Below are 21,451 nucleotides of genomic sequence, written 5' to 3' on the forward strand. Positions count from 1 at the left end.
GAGGGACCTGTTTGTATTGCTTACAGAAGTTCTCATTGGGCTGATTAGATTGAAGGAGTTTGCTGTTGCCTCTTGCCACTTCCATAGCTGTCTGTGGAGTTGGAGTGTCTCCTGTATTGAACCTTCTCCATCACATGTCCATCTTGTTCCTCACTGCTTGCGCTGTTTTGTACAGCGCCTCCTGCTGGGAGAGGCTGGGACTGGGGTAGATGGAAGTTATTGCACAGTCAGAGCTCCTGCCCCATTCTCTACAGCTCCTCTCACAGCCATCATGCATCCGATGAAGTGAGCTGTAGCTCACGAAAGCTTATGCTCTAATAAATTTGTTAGTCTCTAAGGTGCCACAAGTACTCCTTTTCTTTTTGCGAATACAGACTAACACGGCTGCTACTCTGAAACATCTGATTCCCTACAGTGCCTCCTACTGGGAGAGGCAGGGGTAGCAGAGACCTCCCTGTCCAGCCAGTGCACCGGATTTGTTCCGTAGAGTGCCTCTTGCTGGTAGATGCTGGAATGGCAGACAGGCATTCCTGTGACTGAGAATGAGGTGAGCCCTGAGAAATCTTGAGTAAACTCTGGCTGTAGCTGTTGCCAATACATTGCTGCTGTAGACTGATCTGCTTCAACCGCTTTTGTTCTAGAGACCATTTATGTGCCCTTCTTGGACTTCCCTGTTTTGTCTTTCCCACCCAGATTTCCCGTCATCTTGTGCGGCCCCTCATCAGGATGAGCCTGGCATTGCAGTACCAGCTCCAAGAGCTGGCATCTCTCCTGGTGCAGAAGGATGCTGAGATTGAAGACTTCAGGGAGAGCGGGGCTGCTCTCAGCAGAGGTATGGAGGGCTGTTCCACTCATGGGGAAACCAGGGCTGGAGAGAGCAGGGAGTGAGTTTCCTTCCCTGCACAGGGTTGGCACAAAGTGCTCAGTCTGGCTATTACCCAATGAGGCTTGTGTTTCATGTTCAGCAGCTACAGCACTCAGACAGTAGCCAGAAGCCTTGGGAGTAGTCCCCAGGGGAGAGGTGGAGGAGGAATGGACATTGACCAGTAGCCGAAGGACTTGGGGAGTCGCCAAGGGGCTCTTTGCTTTACTTAGAGTACCTGGCTGTTTACCAGGAGCTTGGATCCAAGGCCAGCTAGTGAAGGAGCTGGAGCAGAGTCAGGCTTTTTTCCCACATGCAGTAGCTTGCAGAGCATTTGGAGAGGGACCAGGGGCTCCCGGCTCTTCCCCTCAGCTTCCTTAGAAGAACATTGGAAGCATGGCTGTGCGCATGGGTCTGTTTCCATTGCGGAGCCTCTGAGATGTTAACGAGGGGCCTGGGTTTAATCCCCAGCTGGCAGAGCACAGTGTCCAGAGCGGAGTGATATAAGGACTGGCAGAGCTGTCGCTGGTGGGTGGAGTCCCTCGGTGATTAGAAGGGGTGCTGGGTCCCACCCTCAGCTGATGATGCTTCCGGTGTGTAGATTCGATTCGCAGCTGGCAGAGGCTCTGCATGTGTCGGGCTGGAGGGAAGTGTTAACAGGGAGGCATGCTCTGCTTTTCATCAGCATGGCCTGATTTCCTCAAAGAGCTTCCCTTGCACATCAGAGGGCTTCTATGCTCCTGACCAGCTCCCCAGGATCCACTAGGTAGCTGGGAACTGGCCTAGTGCTGCTTGTCTGACACACTGCTCTCTGCAAGCTGCGTGGGCCTGAGAATGGCGAGCAGGCTGTTTCATTGGTTATTTATACAGCCCCCTTGATAATTGCAGTGCTGGAAAGTGATGTCAGGTGCTCCAGGCCCTGTAAACTCAGTGATTCCAGCTCAGACTTGCTCTCCTTACCAGTGAGGAGAGTTTTCCTACTAACTCATTACCTGCTGGAAGGTGAGGGGTGAGCTGGGGTCTTTAAGGCTTGTGCATCACCCCCAGGAATAGGGATTGTGCAAGGCGATTCCCTTGCGCAGCAACACCTGCTGTCCGCCTTGGGATGGGTGTGAGAGTGCACGACCTGTGCTTGGAACTAGATTAGCACGTGAGCCAGACCAGACTCCGGCTGTCTCTGGTGTTGCGCTGGATCTTCAGGGCTCTCAGGAGTCCAAAGAAGCTTATTTGTGGGTGTAGAATCAGCAGATATGCCTGATGCAAGAGCCAGCAAGGGGGCTGGGAGGTGTCATTCTCCAGTCGCTTTGTGCCCACCCAACACCTCAGAGGGGTTCCTTAGTATGACATGAGGTGCAGGGCTTCCCATCTGCAGAGTTTGTCCCATTGTTGGCAGATGGAGCAATCACCTGATCTGCTCTTGAGGAACAGTTCATGGTGGTGATGGAGAAATGATGTCTTGGAGTTAGCAACAGGGCCAGGCAAGCCAGGTATTGGGACCAACCCCCAGTGGTCTCGCTGGGATGTCCTCAAGGGCCCATGTCCAGGGGTGTCCACAGAATGGCTGGCTTTCCTGTTTGCAGGAGTAGGAAAGAGGAGCTCCTGCCCTTAGGTGATGGCTTGACTGCAGTAGGACCCAAGAGGTCCCTTCCAGGCCTAAGATCTATGAATGCCACCATATGTGCTGGCAGGGCTCACTCCTTACCTCTGGCTTCAGAGCTGCATGGTGGGATGCCACTGCAGGGTGCTGGGGAAGATAGTGGGCCTCCCTCTGAGGCAATATCTGGGTGAGTTTTGTGTGAAGGGGTGGGTGCAGCAGGAGACCCTCCCCCACCCTCAGCTTGGCTGTAGAGGAAGCTTGGAATAGCAGTCACCATTTTTCCGGGACACACCAAAATGCATGTGTTGACCTCTTGCTGCTGCTGGTTCTCGGGCAGCACAGTGGCTTCCAGCGGGCTGGGGAGCAGCAAGCTTAGCCTGAGGTGCAGGCAATGATGGGGATTTGGGAAGAGTGCTGCCTACAGGCTGCTGGGGGCTCCTGGTGCAGGTAGTCTCACCCTCATGGTCAGCGCTAGCCAAAGCCTTCAGCATTTCTGTGGGGTTCGTAGGCCTTGCTCCTTGGCTCGTGTGCTGAGAAGGGGCCCAATGTGGAAGTGGTGCTCTAGGCAGTCAGAATATCTCCCCATCCATTTGGGGACAGTTGTGTGGGGGGTAGGGGTGCTTCTCCCCAGGAATGTCATGGCAACAGTCATTCCTGAGCCCCCTTGCTGCAACACAGAGACACTGGGAACAGGGAGGCTCCACACTGCAGAGTACTGCTCTCCAAGACATCGTGGGGAGCTGGCCTTAGGTCCTTGGACCCGTCTGCCCTGAGCTGGGAGCTGTGTTTACTGAACTGCAGGAAACCCCAAAGGCTGGAGCATCTAAAATCTAAAGGTTTATTCATAAAAAGCAAGAAATATAGATGAGAGCTAGAATTGGTTGAATGGAATCAATGACATACAGTAATGGCCAAGTTCTTGGTTCAGGCTTGTAGCAGTGGTGGAATAAATGGCAGGTTTAAATCAAGTCTCTGGAGAACATCCACAGCTGCGATGGGTTATTCAGTCCTTTGTTCAAAGCTTCAGTTTGTAGCCAAGTTCCTCCAGAGGTAAGAAGGACTGAAGACAACATGGAGGAGATGCAGCTGCCTTTTATAGTCTCTTGCCATGCGGCCTGTGCTTTCTTTGTTCCAAAGACAAGCTGTCCATCACATGGCATTGAAAAACCTTAGAGTTCTGAACCTGCATGCCTTGCTGAGTCATAAGGTGTATCTGCCTTCTCCCAGTGGGTCAGTTGTATAGCTGATGGTCCTTAATGGGCCATCAAGCAGGCTAGGCTGACGCCAAATTGTCTGGGGTGTCACCCAGAAGCATAGCACAAGTTTGAAATACAGACACTGTAGAGCCAATACTTATAACTTTAAATACAAAAATGATACATGCATACAGATAGCATAATCATAACCAGCAAATCATAACCTTGTCATAGACACCTCACTTGACAACCTTTGTACGATATTTGCTGCAAATATATAATAGCGCTGCCAGTGTCCTGAGTAGGTGTTGCATGGCTCAGTTCCTGTAGTATCTGAGCTCCCTCAGGTAATTCAAAAACAATAAAAAACCAGGCACCCTCTCCTTTCATCTCCCTGTCGCAGAGAGTGCGGGCAGCGAGCTGGGGTGTTTGGCCAGGTTGGTGCTGCCCGCCCGGCTCACACTCCGATCTCTCTTGCAGGACGCCTGAGGACTGAGCCCTTCCAGGAGAAGCCATTCCTGCAGAAGTTTGTGGACGAGGTAGGGAAAGATGCTGCTGTGTGTTAGTGCAAAGGGGACCTGGGTGTGTTTGTCAACACGCCTTGGCCCGCTCGGCTTAGCGTGACCCAGAGCTCCGGGCCATCGCCTGGTCGGCTTGGTGTGACCCAGGCCATCGCCCACTTGGCTTAGTGTGCTGTGGTATGCAAGAGCGAGCATAGCCTGGTGTGGTTGGTGACTCTTGAGCAGTGTGTTGAGGCAGACAAAGCCATGGCTGGCTTGAGCCAATGTAATGCAGTGGGCCTGGGTCTCACCCTGTCTGGTCCTGAGGTGACAAATGAGCTGCTGCAATTCCAAACGCTTGCGTCTGTCTCTGGGGTTATGTGGAGAGGTGGCCTTTTGGGAGACTAGCTGGGACCATCCTGGCTCCCCCCTTGTGACTGAGTCCTAAAATAACACAACATTCAGCTCAGCCCTTCTCCCCAAGCTGAGTTGCTCCGAGGGCTCCTCTCTAGCCCTCTCAGCCCACATCCTATATCCTCTCCCGCACCCGGAACTGCTCCCTCCTCCCTTCTGTCCAGATGGGTAACGAGCAACCCACCTCAGTGAGTCAGCAGAACCCATTTAACACTCTCCCAGTAGGATTGACAGCTGTTGGGGACTCAGGAAAACCCTGCCATGCTGCTGCAGACAGATGTCTAGCCATGCTCCCCTCTCCCACGCGGAAGGCCTGTGCAGAAAGGGCTACAGTTGCAGAAGGGTGGATACATTCTCACTAAGAGAGAAGCAAACCTGCGTGTTTGCACACAAACTGGTGATGATATCCCCAGGAAGATGTTCCCCTTTGTCAGGGTTCCTTCCCCACTCTGAACTCTAGGGTACAGATGTGGGGACCCGCATGAAAGACCCCCTAAGTTTATCCTTACCAGTTTAGGTTAAAAACTTCCCCAAGGTATAAACTTTGCCTTGACCTTGAACAGTATGCTGACACCACCAAGTGTTTTAAACAAAGAAGAGGGAAAGAGACCACTTTCATAGAATATCAGGGTTGGAAGGAACCTCAGGAGATCATCTAGTCCAACCCCCTGCTCAAAGCAGGACCAATGGAGACACCCCCCAAGTTCTACACCCTCTTTCCTGGGGAAGGCTTGATAATAATCCTCACCAATTTGTACAGGTGAACACAAACCCAAACCCTTGGATCTTAAGAACAATGAAAAATCAATCAGGTTCTTAAAAGAAGAATTTTAATTAAAGAAAAGGTAAAAGAATCATCTCTGTAAAATCAGGATGGAAAATACTTTACAGGGTATTCAGATTCAAAACACAGAGAATCCCCCTCTGGGCAAAACCTTAAAGTTACAGAAAACAGGAATAAACCTCTCTCTTAACACAGGGAAAATTCACATAAAACAAAAGATAAACTAATCTGCCTTGCCTGGCTTACCTCTGCTGGTTGCAATATTGGAGACTTGGATTAGGATGGGTTGGAGAAGATGGATTTCTGTCTGGTCTCTCTCAGTCCCAAGAGAGAACAAACATGTAAACAAAGAGTATAAACAAAAGCCTCCCCCCCAGCTTTGAAAGTATCTTGTTCCCTTATTGGTCCTTTGGGTCAGGTGCCAGCCAGGTTAGCTGAGCTTCTTAACCCTTTACAGGTAACAGGATGTTGCTTCTGGCCAGGAGGGATTTTATAGCACTCTATACAGAAAGGGTTACCTTCCCTTTATATTTATGACACCCTTAATGCTTGAATTGTAAAGACACCCACCGTTATCTGGGTGAAATGTGCAGAGTCGCTGGCTGAGCCACTAGGGAGTGCTGCCTTCCGAGCTGGCTGCATTCTTGCTGCTCCTTGTGTGGCATTTTGGGCAGGCAGCTAGTTGCCTGGGCTATGGTAGAGGCAGAGCAGGAATGGATGGTGGCTGCCTGGATCTGTGGGGCTCTCTGGAAGGAGAAGTTTGGGGGGCAGCTCTCTCCTTACTGAGGGTTAATACTTGCCGAGTGCTCCTGTTGCCTGTATTCTGAGGAGTGACACATACAGGGCAGTGGAGTGATTGCTCAATGCCACTAGCTGGGACAGTGCGTCCCTGTCTTGGTATTGCCGCTGGGATCCAGTCTGGGTCCTTGGACTTGGTCTCTGTTTCATTGGCAGAGAGATCTGAGAAGCCAGCACATGAGTCAGAGGCATAGTTGGGTTTGCGTGTGCTGTCAGTCCTGTTCCTCTGTCGCACTGCCTGTGCTCCTTGCAGATGCTGTTAGCCCAGAGGCAAGGAGCCTTGCAGAGCGTTCTGTAGGAGCCTGTCATACGTGGCCTGGGGAGAGCTCTCTGGCTGCACATGCTCACTGGTGGGGCTGGGCCAATGCGTGCAGGAGAAGGGAGCAGGTTGGGTGGGGTCGGAAGGGGCATGTCAGGAACAGGGCGGGGGGTCCAGCGGAATGGGGTGAAGGCAACAGTGCAGGGAGGCTGCTCTTGGCCACTTCCCCGCTGGGGAAATTTACCAAGAGATCACCTGTTCTGACAACAGCTAAGCTGAACCTGCGAACCCTAATGTAGACAAAGCCCCTCCAGTCAAAACTGCCTTTACTCCTCTTCTAGTTAAACCAGCTGCTTCCTGAGGTGAGATGTAGAGTAAGGGGCAGGGAGGCTACGGTCCAAAGTCCAGTTTCATTTGCTGCTAGGTGACTCATGCTTTGTCTGGCATCCCTGCAATTGTTTGGCTTTTTCTCAAAAGTTTTTTACTGGCTAGTTTGGGCAAGTGGCTGCTGAGGCTTCCTGGCTGGAGAGGAAGAAGGGAAATGGGAGGAGTGCGAAAATACATAGAGCCTGCTGTCCCATATTCATTATAACCTGCCACTTGGTTTAGCACATGTGCCTCCCCCATCACATCTCCAAAATCAGACACACACACTGTGAAGAACTTGGGATTTTAAAGGAAAGCACCAGAGATTCTGATCATTGCACTGATTTATAAACCAGAGCAATCACTAGAACACTAAAATTGTTAATTGTTCAAGAACAAATGGGAGATAAACTGGGCAGGCATGAATGTAGGCTGGGAATTAGAAGACAGTTTCTTACCCCAGTAGGAGGAGTGGGGGCAAGACACCTTTCTGGTTTTAAAATGGAGCTTGATAAATTTATGAATGAGATGATATGTTGGGGTTGTTCAATGATAGCAGCAGACTGGACCTGTTGACCCAGGAGGTTCCTTCCAGTCCAGTGTCCTATGCTCCTATGTTAATAATGATTCAGAGAAGGCAGAAGTTCTCAATAAATATTTCTATTCTGTATTTGGAAAGAAGCAGGATGATGGACTCATGCCGTATAAGGATGATGAAATATATTCCAGTCCTTTTGTGCTAACTAGCAGAGCCCAGGAGGGGGTACCAGTGGGGGGTCTGTTACATACTACCAAATCAAACCAGAGAACAGGATCAGTTACTTCTTAAGCACCTGTCTGTAATGTGTGTATGGGGGCAATTGTGTTATCATGGAGAACTTCAATCTGGGAGACATCTGATGGAAGTCTTATGTAGCCAATAGAAAACATCACTGGAGTTTCTAAAAAATATAGATGATAATTTCCTAACATAAAAGGAGTTGGAGAGGAGTACTTGTGGCATTTTAGAGACTAACAAATTTATTAGAGCATAAGCTTTGGTGAGCTACAGCTCACTTCATCAGATGCAGACAGTGGAAAATATAGTGGGGAGATTTTATATACACAGAGAACATGAAACAATGGGTGTTACCATACAGACTGTAACGAGTCATCAGGAAAGGTGAGCTATTACCAGCAGGAGAGCCGGGGGGGCGGGGAGGAGAACAGAGCTTATGCTCTAATAAATTTGTTAGTCTCTAGGGTGTCACAAGTCCTCCTTTTCTTTTTACGGATACAGACTAACACGGTTGCTACTCTGAAACCTGTCATAAAAGGAGTTGTATCTGGTATGGAGAAACTCTATATTGGACCTCGTTATAACAGATAAAGATGAATTAATCACTGGACTGGAAGTTGGTAATTGCCTAGGGACCAGTGATCATAATCTGTTTACATTCCATGTGGGCAAAAAAGGACAGTACCAACCATAAATATATATTCTTGGTGCTTAAAAAGGGCTAATTCCTAAGGCGGAGGAAAACTGTGAGAAAAATTGACTGAGAGGAAAAATTTAGACAGAAGAATTGGAATGAAAATTGGGTGTTTTAAAAAAAGTGTTTATTAGATGGCCAAAAAGCCATGATTGAACGATCAAGAAAGATTGACAACTTCAGTGGTTAAGAGAAGGCAGCAATTAGAAATAAAAAGCAATATATAACAAATGGAAAGTAAAGGAAGTAGCTATCAATCAGTATAAACTGGAAGTTATGAAGTGTAGAAAATAATAAGGTAAGCTAAAGACATCAGGGAAGAATCCCTCGCTGGCAGAGCTAAGGACAATAAGAAAGAGTTTAAGAATATTAGAAACAAAAGAAATCATAGCAATGGTATAGGCCTATTGCTAAGTGGAGATGGTAAATTATTATTAATAATGGTGCAGCGAAAGCAAAAGTGATCTATAAATATTTCAGTTCTTTATTTGGAAAGAAGCAGGGTGATGTGCTCATATCACGTGAGGTGGTTAGCTGAGAATGATAAAGTACTTTTCAGTTCATTCATAAGTGAGGAGGATGTTAAACAGCTACTAGGGGTAAACATTTTAAAATCAGCAGGCCCAGATAACTTGTATCCAAGAGTCATAAAAGAGCTAGCTGAGGATCTCTCTGGCCTGCTGATGTGAATTTTTAATAAATCTTGGAATATCAGGGAATTTCCAGAAGACTAGTAGAGTGCTAATGTTGTGCCAATATTCAGGAAGGGCAAGTGAGATGACTCTGATAGTCAGCCTGACATCATGCCTGGGCAAATTAATGGAAAAGTTGGGATCAAACTCCCAAGGAAGTGATGGATTCTCCATCTCTTGATGGCCTCATATCCAGGCTGGATGCCTTTTTGGAAGATATACTTTAGTCATAAGTTATTGAGCTCAATACAGGAGCAACTGGGTGAAAAACAAGGGCCTGTGATATAAGGAGATCAGAGCAGATAATCTGTTGGTTTCTTCTGGCCTGAAGCTCTGCGAATGCATGAAACACAACTTTAAATTGTCATCAGTTTAATCACAACTATGAATATTTGCCAGTTGGAGAGGAGCTATCATCTTGACTGTGGTGATGCAGGGTAAGGTTGACTTGGCATCCCCAGTGGAAAGCACTGGAAATCGGAGACTTCTCTTCCCACAACTTTGTAAGACTGGTTGCCATGGCTTTTTAACTGTGAAGCCCGCTCTCTCAGCTGTACTTTCTGGACTGGGTCCTTGCTGGGAAGAATGGCAATCCCCAGTGAGAGAGAGACCTATCCCATTCATTGAATGGAGGTTGTGAAGTAGGGACAGGTATACCTTAGACTGGCTTTGATGGTTGCTGTTGAAATATGTCTTCTCCCTGGGTATGTGCTCACTTAGCTGCCCAAGGTGTTCTGAGTAATCGTGGGGAGTTTTCCATCAAAGTCCTGGGCTTATTTATAAATGTAGGAAATGTCTCTCATGGTGTTTGGCAAAAATTCATTCATGAGCAGCTGCTGGGAGCAGGCAGAGCAGTAAGCAACTAGGGGAAAAAGGCAGAGCCCAAACCAAGACAGACCCAATAGCGTTTGTTAGCACAACAAGCCAGTGGTGATGGAAAGAGTAAATAATGAGCCTCTTTCAGCTCTGTCCAGCTTCACTGGAGTCAAAGGGTCCAGACCGTCAAAGATATTTGGGCACCTTAAGATGCAGCTAGGAGCCTAATGGTGCCTTAAAACCTTTACAGATCTGGCCCAAGGCCCCTTGAGTTCTGTGTGAAGCTGGACCTAAATTCTGTGGCAAGGTCCCTGTCTTCCCACCCTGCTCTCTGAAATGTTGGGGCAGCTTCATTTATACTAAGAACGGGCTTTGTTAATGTACGAACTAGGAGCACGAACAACAGTGCAGCTCCCACTCTCCTCCCCAGCTTATTTATTACATTCATTTTATTTTACACTGTCTCCCCTTTCTCTGTTTCAAAGCACCACGGATTTTTATGTTGGCAATGCATAGTGGCGTTGTGGATGTGGGTAGGGTTGAAGGCAGGGGGGCTGGCAGCTGGGAAGGGGGCAGTTGAGGCTTTGGCACCTGAGAAGAGGCAGTTGGGGATTGTGGGGTCAGCAAGTCAGATGGTTCTATCTGCTAAAATGAAGAGCAGTGGGATAGTGAACAGTGTTGTGCTTTATATCGTCATTGTTAGGGTTCAGGGTTAGCATGCCATTTAGATGAATGGAGTAGGTCGCACCTTTTGGAGCAAAGATTCCTTGCTGTCTGCAGACCTAGGCAGGTATTGATTCATAGATTGTAAGGCCAGAAGAGACTGTTAGATCATCGTCTGACCTTACTGGAGACTCTCTTCACATTTCTCAGGTATCTTTGCAAACATGAGAACTGGAAACTCCCTTTTCCGTACAAACCAAGCCTGCTCAGGCACTGGAGTGCAATCCCATGGCAAGGGACGAATAATTCAGCTGTTGCTGTTCGTTGTTCAGTGCTTTATTATCATGTTCAGCATTGCTCCAAGGGGAATAGATTCTCCGTTACTAGCCTGCTGCTTCTACCCATTGCTTCTCTGCCTTTGCCACCTTACTTTCTTCTCCTTTTCTTGCTGCTGTGACTCTCCTCCATTTGCATCCTGGAGGAGCCCTCATTTCCTTTCCCCCATTCTCTCCGCTCAGATGATGAGAAAGTAAATATTAATGCTGAGATTTAAAGAGCCATCATTGGACACCTCACTGAGATAAGTGAAGGAGGCAGAATTATTGCTCCAGGCCATCTGCAGGTGCATGCACACATCCCTGCATGGATTGTGAGCTCCTTGGGGTGGGGACTGTCTCTCTGGGATGCATCTGCAAGTGCCCAGCACACTGGGTCTGGAGCTAGCGGGTGCTACTGCAGTACAGACCAACAACAGTACACTTGCTCTGCTTATGGAAACTCACCTTTGTGGCCATGAGGGTGCCTTGCCCCTGTTGGGGAGGTGCATGGTGCTGAGGCCCTGCAAATGGTTGTCTAGATTTAGGGGGTGTGCTGTTCCCTGCAGTGCTGTGTGGTGAAGGACAGCATGCTGCTCTGGGTTACTGCGTGACTGACCCCCTGGCGGGTCAGCATGGTGCGCCCTGATGCTGGTGATAGCGGCAGAGCCCTGGTGTGCTTCCCAGCTCTTACCGAGGAGTGCACTCCTAAATCAGGAGGTGCCTGTTGAACTTCCCCACACTCCTGCTCTCACCTGCAGCACAGACTGGCCCTTGTTCACTCGCTGCAGATTGTTGGCATGAGGCCTTCTGTTCTCGGTACATGAGCGTGGGATTAGCGACGCATCACATGGGGGCTGTGTAATGGGCCAATGTGTGAGGGCCGAGCTCCCATGACTGTGGAGGAGGCAGGCTCAGGCCAGCACAAACCGATGCCAGGATGGGTGAATCGGTGTCCTTTGGACATGGTCCCAGTGGTGGTTGTATTTTTAGGCTTTTATGTGTTCTCATCACTATGGAATCTGAACATGTCACAAACATCACCCCATTTTACAGGTGGGAAACCGAGGCATGGGGGCAAGGCGACTTTCCCAAGGTCTCGCAGGGAGTCTGGCAGAGCCAGGAATAGAGCGCTGATCTCCTGGATTCCAGCCCACTGCCTTAACCACAGAACCATCCTCTGTCTCTGTGGTTGGTGACCTACTCTGTGAGCTAGTTTAGGGGTCTTTTTGGCCTTAAAGCACTTGGCGCCTGAAGCTTTCTAATTTGGTTTGGGTTTTTCCCTTCCAGATCTCTGCCTGCTTAATACCAACTGGTCAACAGAGAACATGCCAGGTCTGGGTAGCGGCGGGGCCTGCTTCCTGCTCTCCACCCCGTTGCCCTGGAGGAGCCCTGGGCAGTAGGGGAACATTGCTCCTGAATGTGGAATTTAGTGTTACACTGTACAGTGCCCAGCTGTCACACAGGGGCAGCAGGTTCTTCTCTCCAGTAACCCCCCGAAGCCTTGAGGGAAGCCTGGGCCTGTGGAGCCAAGGTTGTTTTGGCTGCTCTGCACCAATAGAGCAGCAATCAAGCCTGCTCGGATAAACACGCCGATACAATCAGTTCAACTATAGACCCCCGTGCTCCAGGATGTTTCGCCGTGAATATTTTTATCTGCTATGGCCGGTGCACCCGGTGGCTGCTGTGTTGGGCCTCTGGCCGCCCTGCGCACTTGGCTTGCAGAACAGGGCTTTGGCAAACAGGATGTGGAAGGTTCACAGGTCGACCTGGGCTGAGCTCGGAGGATGTGCCATCAAAATAAGCAATGCTGAATAGGAAGATAAACAAACAGCCAGCTTCCAGCGCACTGCTGGCGGAGGCAGACAGGGCGAGCGGGGAGCGCAGTCAGGGAGTTCGTGGGGTGGCTGAGAGCACTACCTGCTGACGTCAGGGAGACCGGGGGTCGCAGTCCAGTGCCGTCCTTTCCCACCCCGGAGGAATTAGGCTGGGAGAGGGGCCAAGGAGGCAGAGTTTCCCTCACTGTGGCAAGGCAGTCCCCCTCCAGGCAGCATGGGGAGACCAGGTCTCATGGGCAGGGAACCTGAGAGACAGGTGGAAGAGGAGAGATAAGGGTCTTAGCTCTTGAGAGGGGAGAGGTCTGTGCATTAGATCAGTGTTGCATGGATCTCCCAACAAGCTACTGAGTCTGATGTGTGGGCTGGGGTCTAGGGCTGGAGAAATGTCTGTCTGGGGGAGCCCCTCTGGCCTCCAGCTGCCCTGTGTGGCAGGGGCTGGAAGTGCCGGAAGGGGCAGTAGAAGGGAAGAGCCTTGCGTCATTCACAGGTCAGGAGTGAGGCGTACTGGCTGGCCTGGCCCAGCCCCTGCCTGCACTCTGCTTGACTCCTCCCGCCCTCTGCCTCTCCCTTTGTATAAGCACTAAAAATAAGCCCATGGAGAGAAGTGGCCTGTGTTTGTTTAAGAGCTGAAGCCGGTGGTGGGCCGCGTGTTACACAGGGTGGGGACAGCGGCCCTTAAACACGAGCCAGCTCCGGGCAGCAGGGGAGGAAGCAACCGTCTGCCTACTTCCTAAGGGGAATGGTTTTAATTAGCACAAGGTGGTTGTGGCTTTGCAGCTGTGGCTGGCCAAGAGCAGGACCTCCTGCAGGGCATGGCACTGGGCACTGCAGGGCTACTTGATGGGCGCCGTGCACAGGTGTGGTGTGGCACTGCGACATACCATCTCCTCTCTCATGTGCCAGGGGTCTTTGGGCGAGAGGTGCTATTAATGGTTTTAAATCCCCATTTTCCCCCCTCCCCTCTGCATGGCCTTCACCCCTCATTAAGACTCCCAGCTTGGGGGCCTAGGAAGTGGGTCAGGGAGGGAACTGCTGCCACTGTTGTGATCCCTGGGCTCTTCCCTCTCGCATCTGTTTCATTTCCTTGTATCTTCCCGGGAGCGACATTGTGGGCTCCACACTGAGCTTCCTGGGGAGGATGCTGAATTCTGATCTGGATGGTTCCATCCCATAAACCCTCGGGGCTGGAACCCCAGCCAGCCAGTGGCGTCGCTCCCTTGTCTTGGCTTGTTGTATGCAACCTCAGAAGTCAGTTGTGAACCTGGAAGGACATGAGCAGTAGTGACCTGGCAGACGGGGACCAGATGGCCTGGCCTTTGTATAGCTGAGCCAGGGCCCTTTGGACCTTGCCAGACCAGAGTGGGGCTCTTTCTCTAGCAGATTAGCTGTTGGCTACTTGGGAAATGTAGCAATCCTGCCTGTTCACCTTAGTGCGAGTGTCTCGTACCGTCCTGGCCTCTCACTTGTTACCCAAGCTAGACCCAATCTGTCTGAGTCCCGCTCTGATGTGGTGGTCTCTCACTTTTGTGACTTCCTGTGGCCATCAAAGTGGTTGTGTCATGAAGCTGGAGTTACGTAATGTATTCTCCATGCTGCAGAAATGAGCCAGCCTTGTTTAAAGCTTCTTGCCCCTGCTTCTCAGCCTCTTGCCCCATGTGTGGGCCTCGGCGGGGGCACAGCTTGGGTAAGAGAGCATGTACCTGCCTATTTGTACTGTGCAAGTGTGTGTGGGTGGGGGTGTGCCAGGATGAGCCAAGTTGGCATAGGTGTATGTATGCCAGGGAGAGCATGTGTGTGTGCAAGTGGACCAATACAAAAGCATGTATTCAAAGGGGCATGTGATTTATTGAAGGTGGGGAGGTGTGAGTGTGCGCCTTGCCAGTGCAAGGATGAGTGGAAAGGCACGTATGTGAGATCACACGTGGGGCTGTGCAAGGGGAGAGTCTGCTTGAGAGTGCATGGAGGACTGCACAAGGGTGCATGTCAGTGCGTGACTGTGTGTGTGTGTGAGTCTGTGCGTGGGTACATGGCCTGTGCAAAAGCACACAGGGGTCCATGCAGGCTTTTATGGGGGTCTCTGGGAGGGCACATGTTGTGGGGTGCAGGGCGAGGAGCAATCTCAGCCCCCTTTAACTGTGCTGCATAGCTAGCACCAAAGTGGGTTTGGGGAGTGATCCCGGTCCCTGCGGTGTGGAGCCTGAGCTCTGGCCTCTCCCCATCTGTTTGCCATTAAGGCATGTGGCAGATGGCGGAGCTGCTTTATTTATTTATTTATTTAGGCATAATCAGGTGAGGCGGGAACTTGGCCGGCACTTGCATTCCCAGCCGATGCAGGGGAACCACAGGCCGTTTACACAAGTGGTGAGTCAGCAGAGCTGCATGCTGCTAAAACCAGACTCGGCACAGCAGCCCCAGGGCAGCAGGCTGCCCGAAATAGAGCCCAGACCATGGGCAGGGAACAGGCCCCCAGGAGCAGGGCTGGGACCAGGCTGGCGGCAGACCTGATGGTTGTGATTCCAGCAAGCTCTGTGCCTCCTCCCCCTCCCTGCTCCAAGGGCTGTGCTTGGGACACTTGAGTCACGGTGGTGAGTGGGCCGGCTGGAGGGATGTTCCACTAGCATGTTCCCTCCTGCGCGGTGGAGGGGGGGCCCAAGACATAACCCCCGGTGACTGTGGCAGTGGCTGTTCCACAGTATTGGAATCCCTCTTTGCCTTGGCTGCACAGCACGTGTCCTGGGGCATGTGGTAAGGTGAGCCATCCAGACCCCACAGCACACATGTCTTGAGCCCAGTGGCCCAGCCCTGGTCCTGCCATTGCTGCTGCTTGGTCCCGTCCCAGACCAGCCTCTGCTTCAACACTTTCCTTCCCAGACCAGCTTATGCACTGTGGGCTTGACTTTGCCACCCCGACTCAGGTTCTGTCAACTTCAGAGGGAGCTTTGAGTAAAGATTGAAGGATTGGACCATACACAGTGTAGAAATTGCTTCTCTTAGTACTGAGAAAAGCCCCCTCTGGGGCACGACGGACATGGCAGCTGATGAACAGCCACTTGACTGTGCTCTGCAGCCTGTTAGGCCAGGAGGTGAAGGAGAATTCTGTATCTAGTTGAAACTGAAGGGGTGGTGGTATAGGGGAGCAGAATGGAGTATGACCAGAACTCCAGGGCTGGCATCCTGACTCCTGGGGAAAATGTGCACAGATAGCTGTGGACTTAGGTTTCTATATGGTCTGAAATCCAGAGCCAGTTTGAGCATGTGCAGGGCCCCCTTCTCTGTAACTATTCCCCACACCACCCCCGGGCTGGTCGTCAGAATGCTTTGTTGTATGAATTGTAATAAATAAAGAACAAGAAAAGTGAGGGCAAGTGCAGGCTGGGAGAAGAGGGCCAGGCTGGTGAGGGGAGGGCCAGGCATGTGCGTGGGCACGGGGCATGCATAGCTGCAGAGGAGCAGCTCATGGAGTGATTGATCTTGTGTCAGCAAGCTGTGGTTTGAGCCAGTGCAGGTCTGAACTCAAATGGGAGCACTGAAGGGGGAAAGCCCTGCTCAGAGCCCCCATCCCCCTCCAGAATGCTGTGGGCCTAGAAGACTTTGGGAGGGGAGATTCCTCCCAGATCTCCTTCATTCCTCCCTTTCGTCCCCAAACTCTGGCTGTGCCTCCCTCAGTCTACTGCAGCTTGTCTGGAGCCCAGGAGGGCACTGCTGGGTCCTTGGGGTGGTGCTGCAATGAGGTGCTAGTTAGGCCCAGTGTTGCTGGGTATGTGGCTGACAGACCTGCAACTCAAACAGCTGGGAGCAGTAATGGGGAAGGCACAGTATAGGGCAAAGCAGCCAGGCCTTACTGCCCCACTGAGACCTCTCACTGCCCCAGGGGTGGACTGGGGCACTAGTTCAGAGCTCTAGAGCTGGGAAATTCATCCCGGCCCATCCAGCTCGCCCCCAAGGCCGATGCAAAGTTAAGCCTATTGTATACCCCTAGCCCTTTGCCTAGTCTGGTTTAAGGCTAGGGCTGTCTCTCTTCCCTGTGGGGACTGGTTGGATCATGATGTGTGAAGAGTGAACAGAGCCCAAGGGCAGCGCCCTTGCAGCGTTTACTAGAGGGACCGTGTGATCCATCGGCTGCACTTTCTTTCATAACTTTGCTAAAGGAGACTGTAGTGGAGCAGGCCCGGCCTGGCCCAGCCCACTATCCTGGATGGGTGGGAAGAGCAAGGTGAAAACAGCCCCTCTCGCACTTTGTGTGTGTGTGTGTGTGTGTGTGTGTGTAGAAGAGCTGTGGTTGTGGTACGTATTGGTGTAGGAGAGAGATCCTGGATGCCAGGAGAGACAGTGTGTCCTACTGGAGAGAGCCCTGGACAGGGACTCGGAAGAGCTGTGATCTATTCCTATTCCGCAGCTGGGTGCCTTGGGCAAGTCCTTTCCCCTCTCTGTGCTCTCTAGAATGGGGCAGTGATACTGACCACTTTGTAAATTGCCACATAATAATATTATGAGGAGGAAGGTGTGGGTCCAGGGCCCTGTGGGAGTTTCTTTGAATTGCTTCTGGTTCTGTGCACGGTGCAGCTAGGCAGGGGAAGCCCAGGATCTCTGCATGCTGGAGCAAATGGTGTAAAGAGGAGAGGGGTGGAATTCCCAAGTCCTGGGGAACGCCTTGCAGAAGGGTTATTCTGTACGGATAAGAAAGACTTTGCTTTAATCATAGAATCACAGACGATAAGGGTTGGAAGAGACCTCTGGAGGTCATCTAGTCCAACCTCCTGCTCAAAGCAGAGAGGATTCAGCTGCTGACACAGAAACTAAGCAGGTTTGGAGAAGGTTATTTAAACTGCAGTGTGGAGGGAGCGGCAGTAGGTGCTGGGCAGCGCTTGGGGGAGCAGGGAGATTTGAATGTTAAGGAATGAGATGGTGGGTGAAGTATGTTGCTTTTTGGGTTTGCTTTTAATGTTTGGGACTGGTGCACTGCACTGTCACGGTGATAGGTGCTCCAGGAATGGGTGAAAACACTGGGGTTAGTCCTTGTTCTCTCCCAAGCATCTCTTCGGCCCCATGGACTCCTCTCTTTATTGCTCTGCTTGCTAGAATTGAACTTTTCACTTAGGCTATGTCTATACTAGCACTTTTGTTGGTAAAACTTTTGTTGGTCAGGGGTGTGAAAAAAAACCCCACAAGCCTGACAGACATAAGTTTCACTGACAAAAGCACCATGTGGACAACGCTATGTCAGCAGGAGACGCTCTCCTGCCGACATATCTACAGCTGCTCGTTGTGAGTGGTTTAACTCTGCCTGAGGGAGAGCTCTCTCCCATCGGCATAGAGTGGCTACATGGGAGACCTTACAGCCGCACAGCTACAGCGTTACAGCTGGGCTGCTGTAATGTCTGTAGTGTAGACATAGTAACATTTGCAGTTTCAGTTACTTGTTGTGGAGCCGTCACAGCATTGCTGTTTCCTGAGGGCCCGTCTGTCTGAGTCTGCTGCCACACAAGATGCCCTCTGTCAGGGACGGTTTAGGCTTAATGCGGTCTCACATGCCTAAGCTTTGGAATCACTTCCCCTGTCACTGACATGCAGCTAGTGCTGGGGCAGATTGCAGCAGCTGTTAAACAGCCACACAGCAGTGCTTCCTGGCTCTTTACGGGGGGAGGGGACTCTCCTATCCGGCTGAAATTGCAGGGGCAATGCAAGGTGAGCAGAATGCAATTTTCCACTTTGGGTTTTGCCAGGATTATGGTGTAAACATTGCTAAAAAAACCAATCCCTCCATGTTGGCTGGGGGAAGCGTGGCAGGCCAGGTGCCCCCACTAAAGATGTGAAACCCAAAGGGTCCCAGAAATAGTAGGGACCTACCTTCCGGGCACCAAGGCCTGAGCCATGGTGCCGCATAACCCCCTGCCTCTGTCACTGTGTATTTTACCACGTGCTTGCAGCAGCCCTACATAGTGTAAATGATCATGTCATGTCGTCCCACTCTGAATCTCTCCACTGGCTCGCCCTTTCCCATCACATCAGCTCTGAAATTCTTGGTCTTGGTATCCAACCCCACCTACTGGAACTGCCTGGCCTGGCTTGCTGAGTCAGTGAGTTGTACTAATGTGGCTGTGCTAAGGACTGCCTTACAAAGCAGACAGCATGGAGAGAGCTGTAGTGCTGTGCACATGACTGAGCTGTCCGCCTCGCTGTCAGCCTCCTTGTCCCACCCATCCCGTCCCCACTGTTTCACTTGCTGTGTCGTGTCTCAAATTGGGAATGCAAGCTCTTTGGGGCAAGGACCATCTCTTCTGTGCAGTGCCCAGCACCCTTTTTGGTTCTATAAAATAATAATCAGGGAGTTCCCTGAAGTGTCCCTGCTCGTGAGCAAGGCCCTTTCCTTTGCTAGCTCCTCTCCTCCCTTCCTGCCCATCCCCCACCAGTTGTATTCCACTCCTCTTTAAGTACATAGCTTCTTTTCTCTGTGCTAGTGGGGCCGCTTCCCAAATCCCACGCTGCTCTGAATGACTGGTGTGCCAGTCAGTGCCGAGAGGGGGAGAGCATTGTCCACATCAGCTGGGCACATCTGTGCAGGAAGTGACACAACCATCGATGTTTTGTGCCCTAGTGGGGTGCAGTATTAGATATAATCTGAGCCTCTGAATTGAATCCGGTCTAGTGGCCCCGAGCAGTTCTCTTAGCCTTCCTGTGGTTGCCTGCTCCATGCTGTGTATGTATTTATCTGTGTAAGGAAACAGGGCCATTCATGTATTTCTCTGTCTATTTATACCTCTCCCTTTCTGTATTTAGTGTATGCTAGGCAGAGAGGGCAGATTATGCCTGGCTGAGTGATGTTGTTGGCTCCAATGCTGGCTGGAATTTCGTCTTGGAATGTATTCTGAACCACTCTAAAAACACAAATAAATCTGTATATGTGTGTGTACACACACACACACACACACACACACACACACACACACACACACATATAGACAACTTATAGAGAGACGTGTATATAAGATATTTATACATTTTACTGCTTACATGCTTTCGTAGAAATACATATGGGGGCTTCAGCGAGTCCAACACCTCACAATCAAAGGGCCACGTGGCTTTCCATTGGAAACCAGGGAATTATTAAAATACATGTGGTTAATAGTCTCCCATTTCCTTCTCTTGGGGGGCTGAGAACACCCCTTTGTCTCCCAATGCTGCTCCCCAGCAGACTGACTCTGCTGTGGCTGTGTATTGCACAATACTCTGCTCCCATTGATCCACCCTCCACCCTTCCCCATAATACAGCACTAGCAGATCCGGTGGTACCCGCCAATTCTCCGCCCAGTGCTAGCCAGCCCTTAGTCCCTTTAGTCAGTTTCCTGCTCTGCATGTCTCTGAGTAAGGTGTCTGTTACCCATGATTCACAGGCTTGTTCAGGACTTCCTGGAAGATGGGGAGTTTCTGATGAATTGATCTGTGGGCGCCCAGATTACAGCAGTTGGTTGTTCAAAGAGTGTAACAAGGAGAGGTCAGATGAAAACAAGACAGGGAAAAATGAGATTGAATATCAGGTAAAGGTTCTTAATGGCTGTGTGATGAGTGTTCTGAGCTGCTGAGTCATCCCTGAGCCCCAGTGGTCTGAGTGCTCTGACTCTGCGCCTGATGAGTCATTTGAGGTAATTACCTGCGAGTCCTAAGGGTCCAGCCAACCCATAAGTAAGGGTGACCCCAAGGCAGGTATATAGGTTCCTAATGAAAGCAGCTACCTCAGTCTGCTCAGTGTCTCTACCTTATTGGGGATACTCCTGGTTACCTAGTAATTCTAACAGACTGCTCCTGCCCCGGTCCACCCTGTGCCTGCTTCTGCACAAGCCAGGGCCAGTCGCTCAGCTGTTCTGACAGGCTGTGAGGGAGGTGTGGAAGCTACCTCACCTGGGGCAGTTACCCTGGGTTGGATGAGGTGCTGGAGAATAAGCCTGCCTTGGCTGAGGGGCATGGACTGGATGGGACCCAGTGACGATTTTCCATCTTGTGACTGAGAAGCCTGAAAATCTCATAAATATAACACTACAAGTTAGTTCAGAATTTCAGATGGATGTATGTAGAACAGCTGAACTTGGAAACTTGGCCTCTTAGCAGCCCTCACTGAGGAGTGTGTCCCTGGCTGAGTTTGGGAGAAAACCACAGTGGGTTGGTAATGGAGTTAGTAATGTTGGCAGCTGTGCATGTGTAGGGGAAAGCTTGTTTGAAGTGGGGAGTGGACATGGAGATTTCCCGACACACATGCTCAGGCTTGGGCTCAGTTATCCAGTATTGTCAGTTCTTGTGGTATTTGATGTTTTCTATAAAGCCCCAGCTTCTGGAGTCATGTGATTATGGGAGGAAACTCAGCTTTCATTTTTTTTAAATGAAAAATGGTAGCCCTGCAGGTTGTGGAGGGAAGCTTGAAAACAGGACTTGAATGGAAACTAAAGATTCAAAAACCAGAAGGCAAAGAAAAAGACCTCACATTTATAACAAATGGCATGATTTTTTGGGCCTGACTCATGATTTGGCATGGGGTTGGCAGTACTGCTTATCACTGGAATTGCTCAGCAGTTTAAGCCATTTGGCCACATTAAATCTTTATAGCAGTTTAGTGGAAGTTTAAAAAAACAAGAGGGAAGTTAAATCCCCAAAACTCTGTAATGTGCCAAGAAGGTCAGACTGTTGAGGAAAGGCAGAAGTGCAGGGTCCCACAGCACCACTGACCTGTCTGCACTACATTCTAGCCAGCTGTATTCGCTAAAATTAGGCTCGGCAGAATTCAATTCTTCTTTTTTTACAATTTGACAGATAATGTTGATGTTTATTTTTATCAATTTAAATGTTCATGATTGCGGGAAATTATGGGCAAGGCTTAAATTCAGCTGGAGC

At 50.5% G+C, this 21,451-nt stretch overlaps 1 protein-coding gene across 2 annotated transcripts in view; it reads left to right on the top strand.

Annotated features, from left to right (window-relative positions):
* The window catches only part of NHEJ1 (non-homologous end joining factor 1), a 143,868-nt gene that overhangs the window by 12,711 nt on the left and 109,706 nt on the right, over positions 1–21,451 (top strand). For both annotated transcript variants that reach the window (XM_038420914.2, XM_038420915.2), the window contains exons 4-5: positions 694–832; positions 4,136–4,194. In XM_038420914.2, the coding sequence (XP_038276842.1) occupies positions 694–832; positions 4,136–4,194 (198 nt within the window). The remainder of the gene's footprint in view (positions 1–693; positions 833–4,135; positions 4,195–21,451) is intronic.

Source organism: Dermochelys coriacea, chromosome 11 (assembly GCF_009764565.3).
Source record: "Dermochelys coriacea isolate rDerCor1 chromosome 11, rDerCor1.pri.v4, whole genome shotgun sequence".
Classification (NCBI taxonomy): Eukaryota; Metazoa; Chordata; order Testudines; family Dermochelyidae; genus Dermochelys; species Dermochelys coriacea.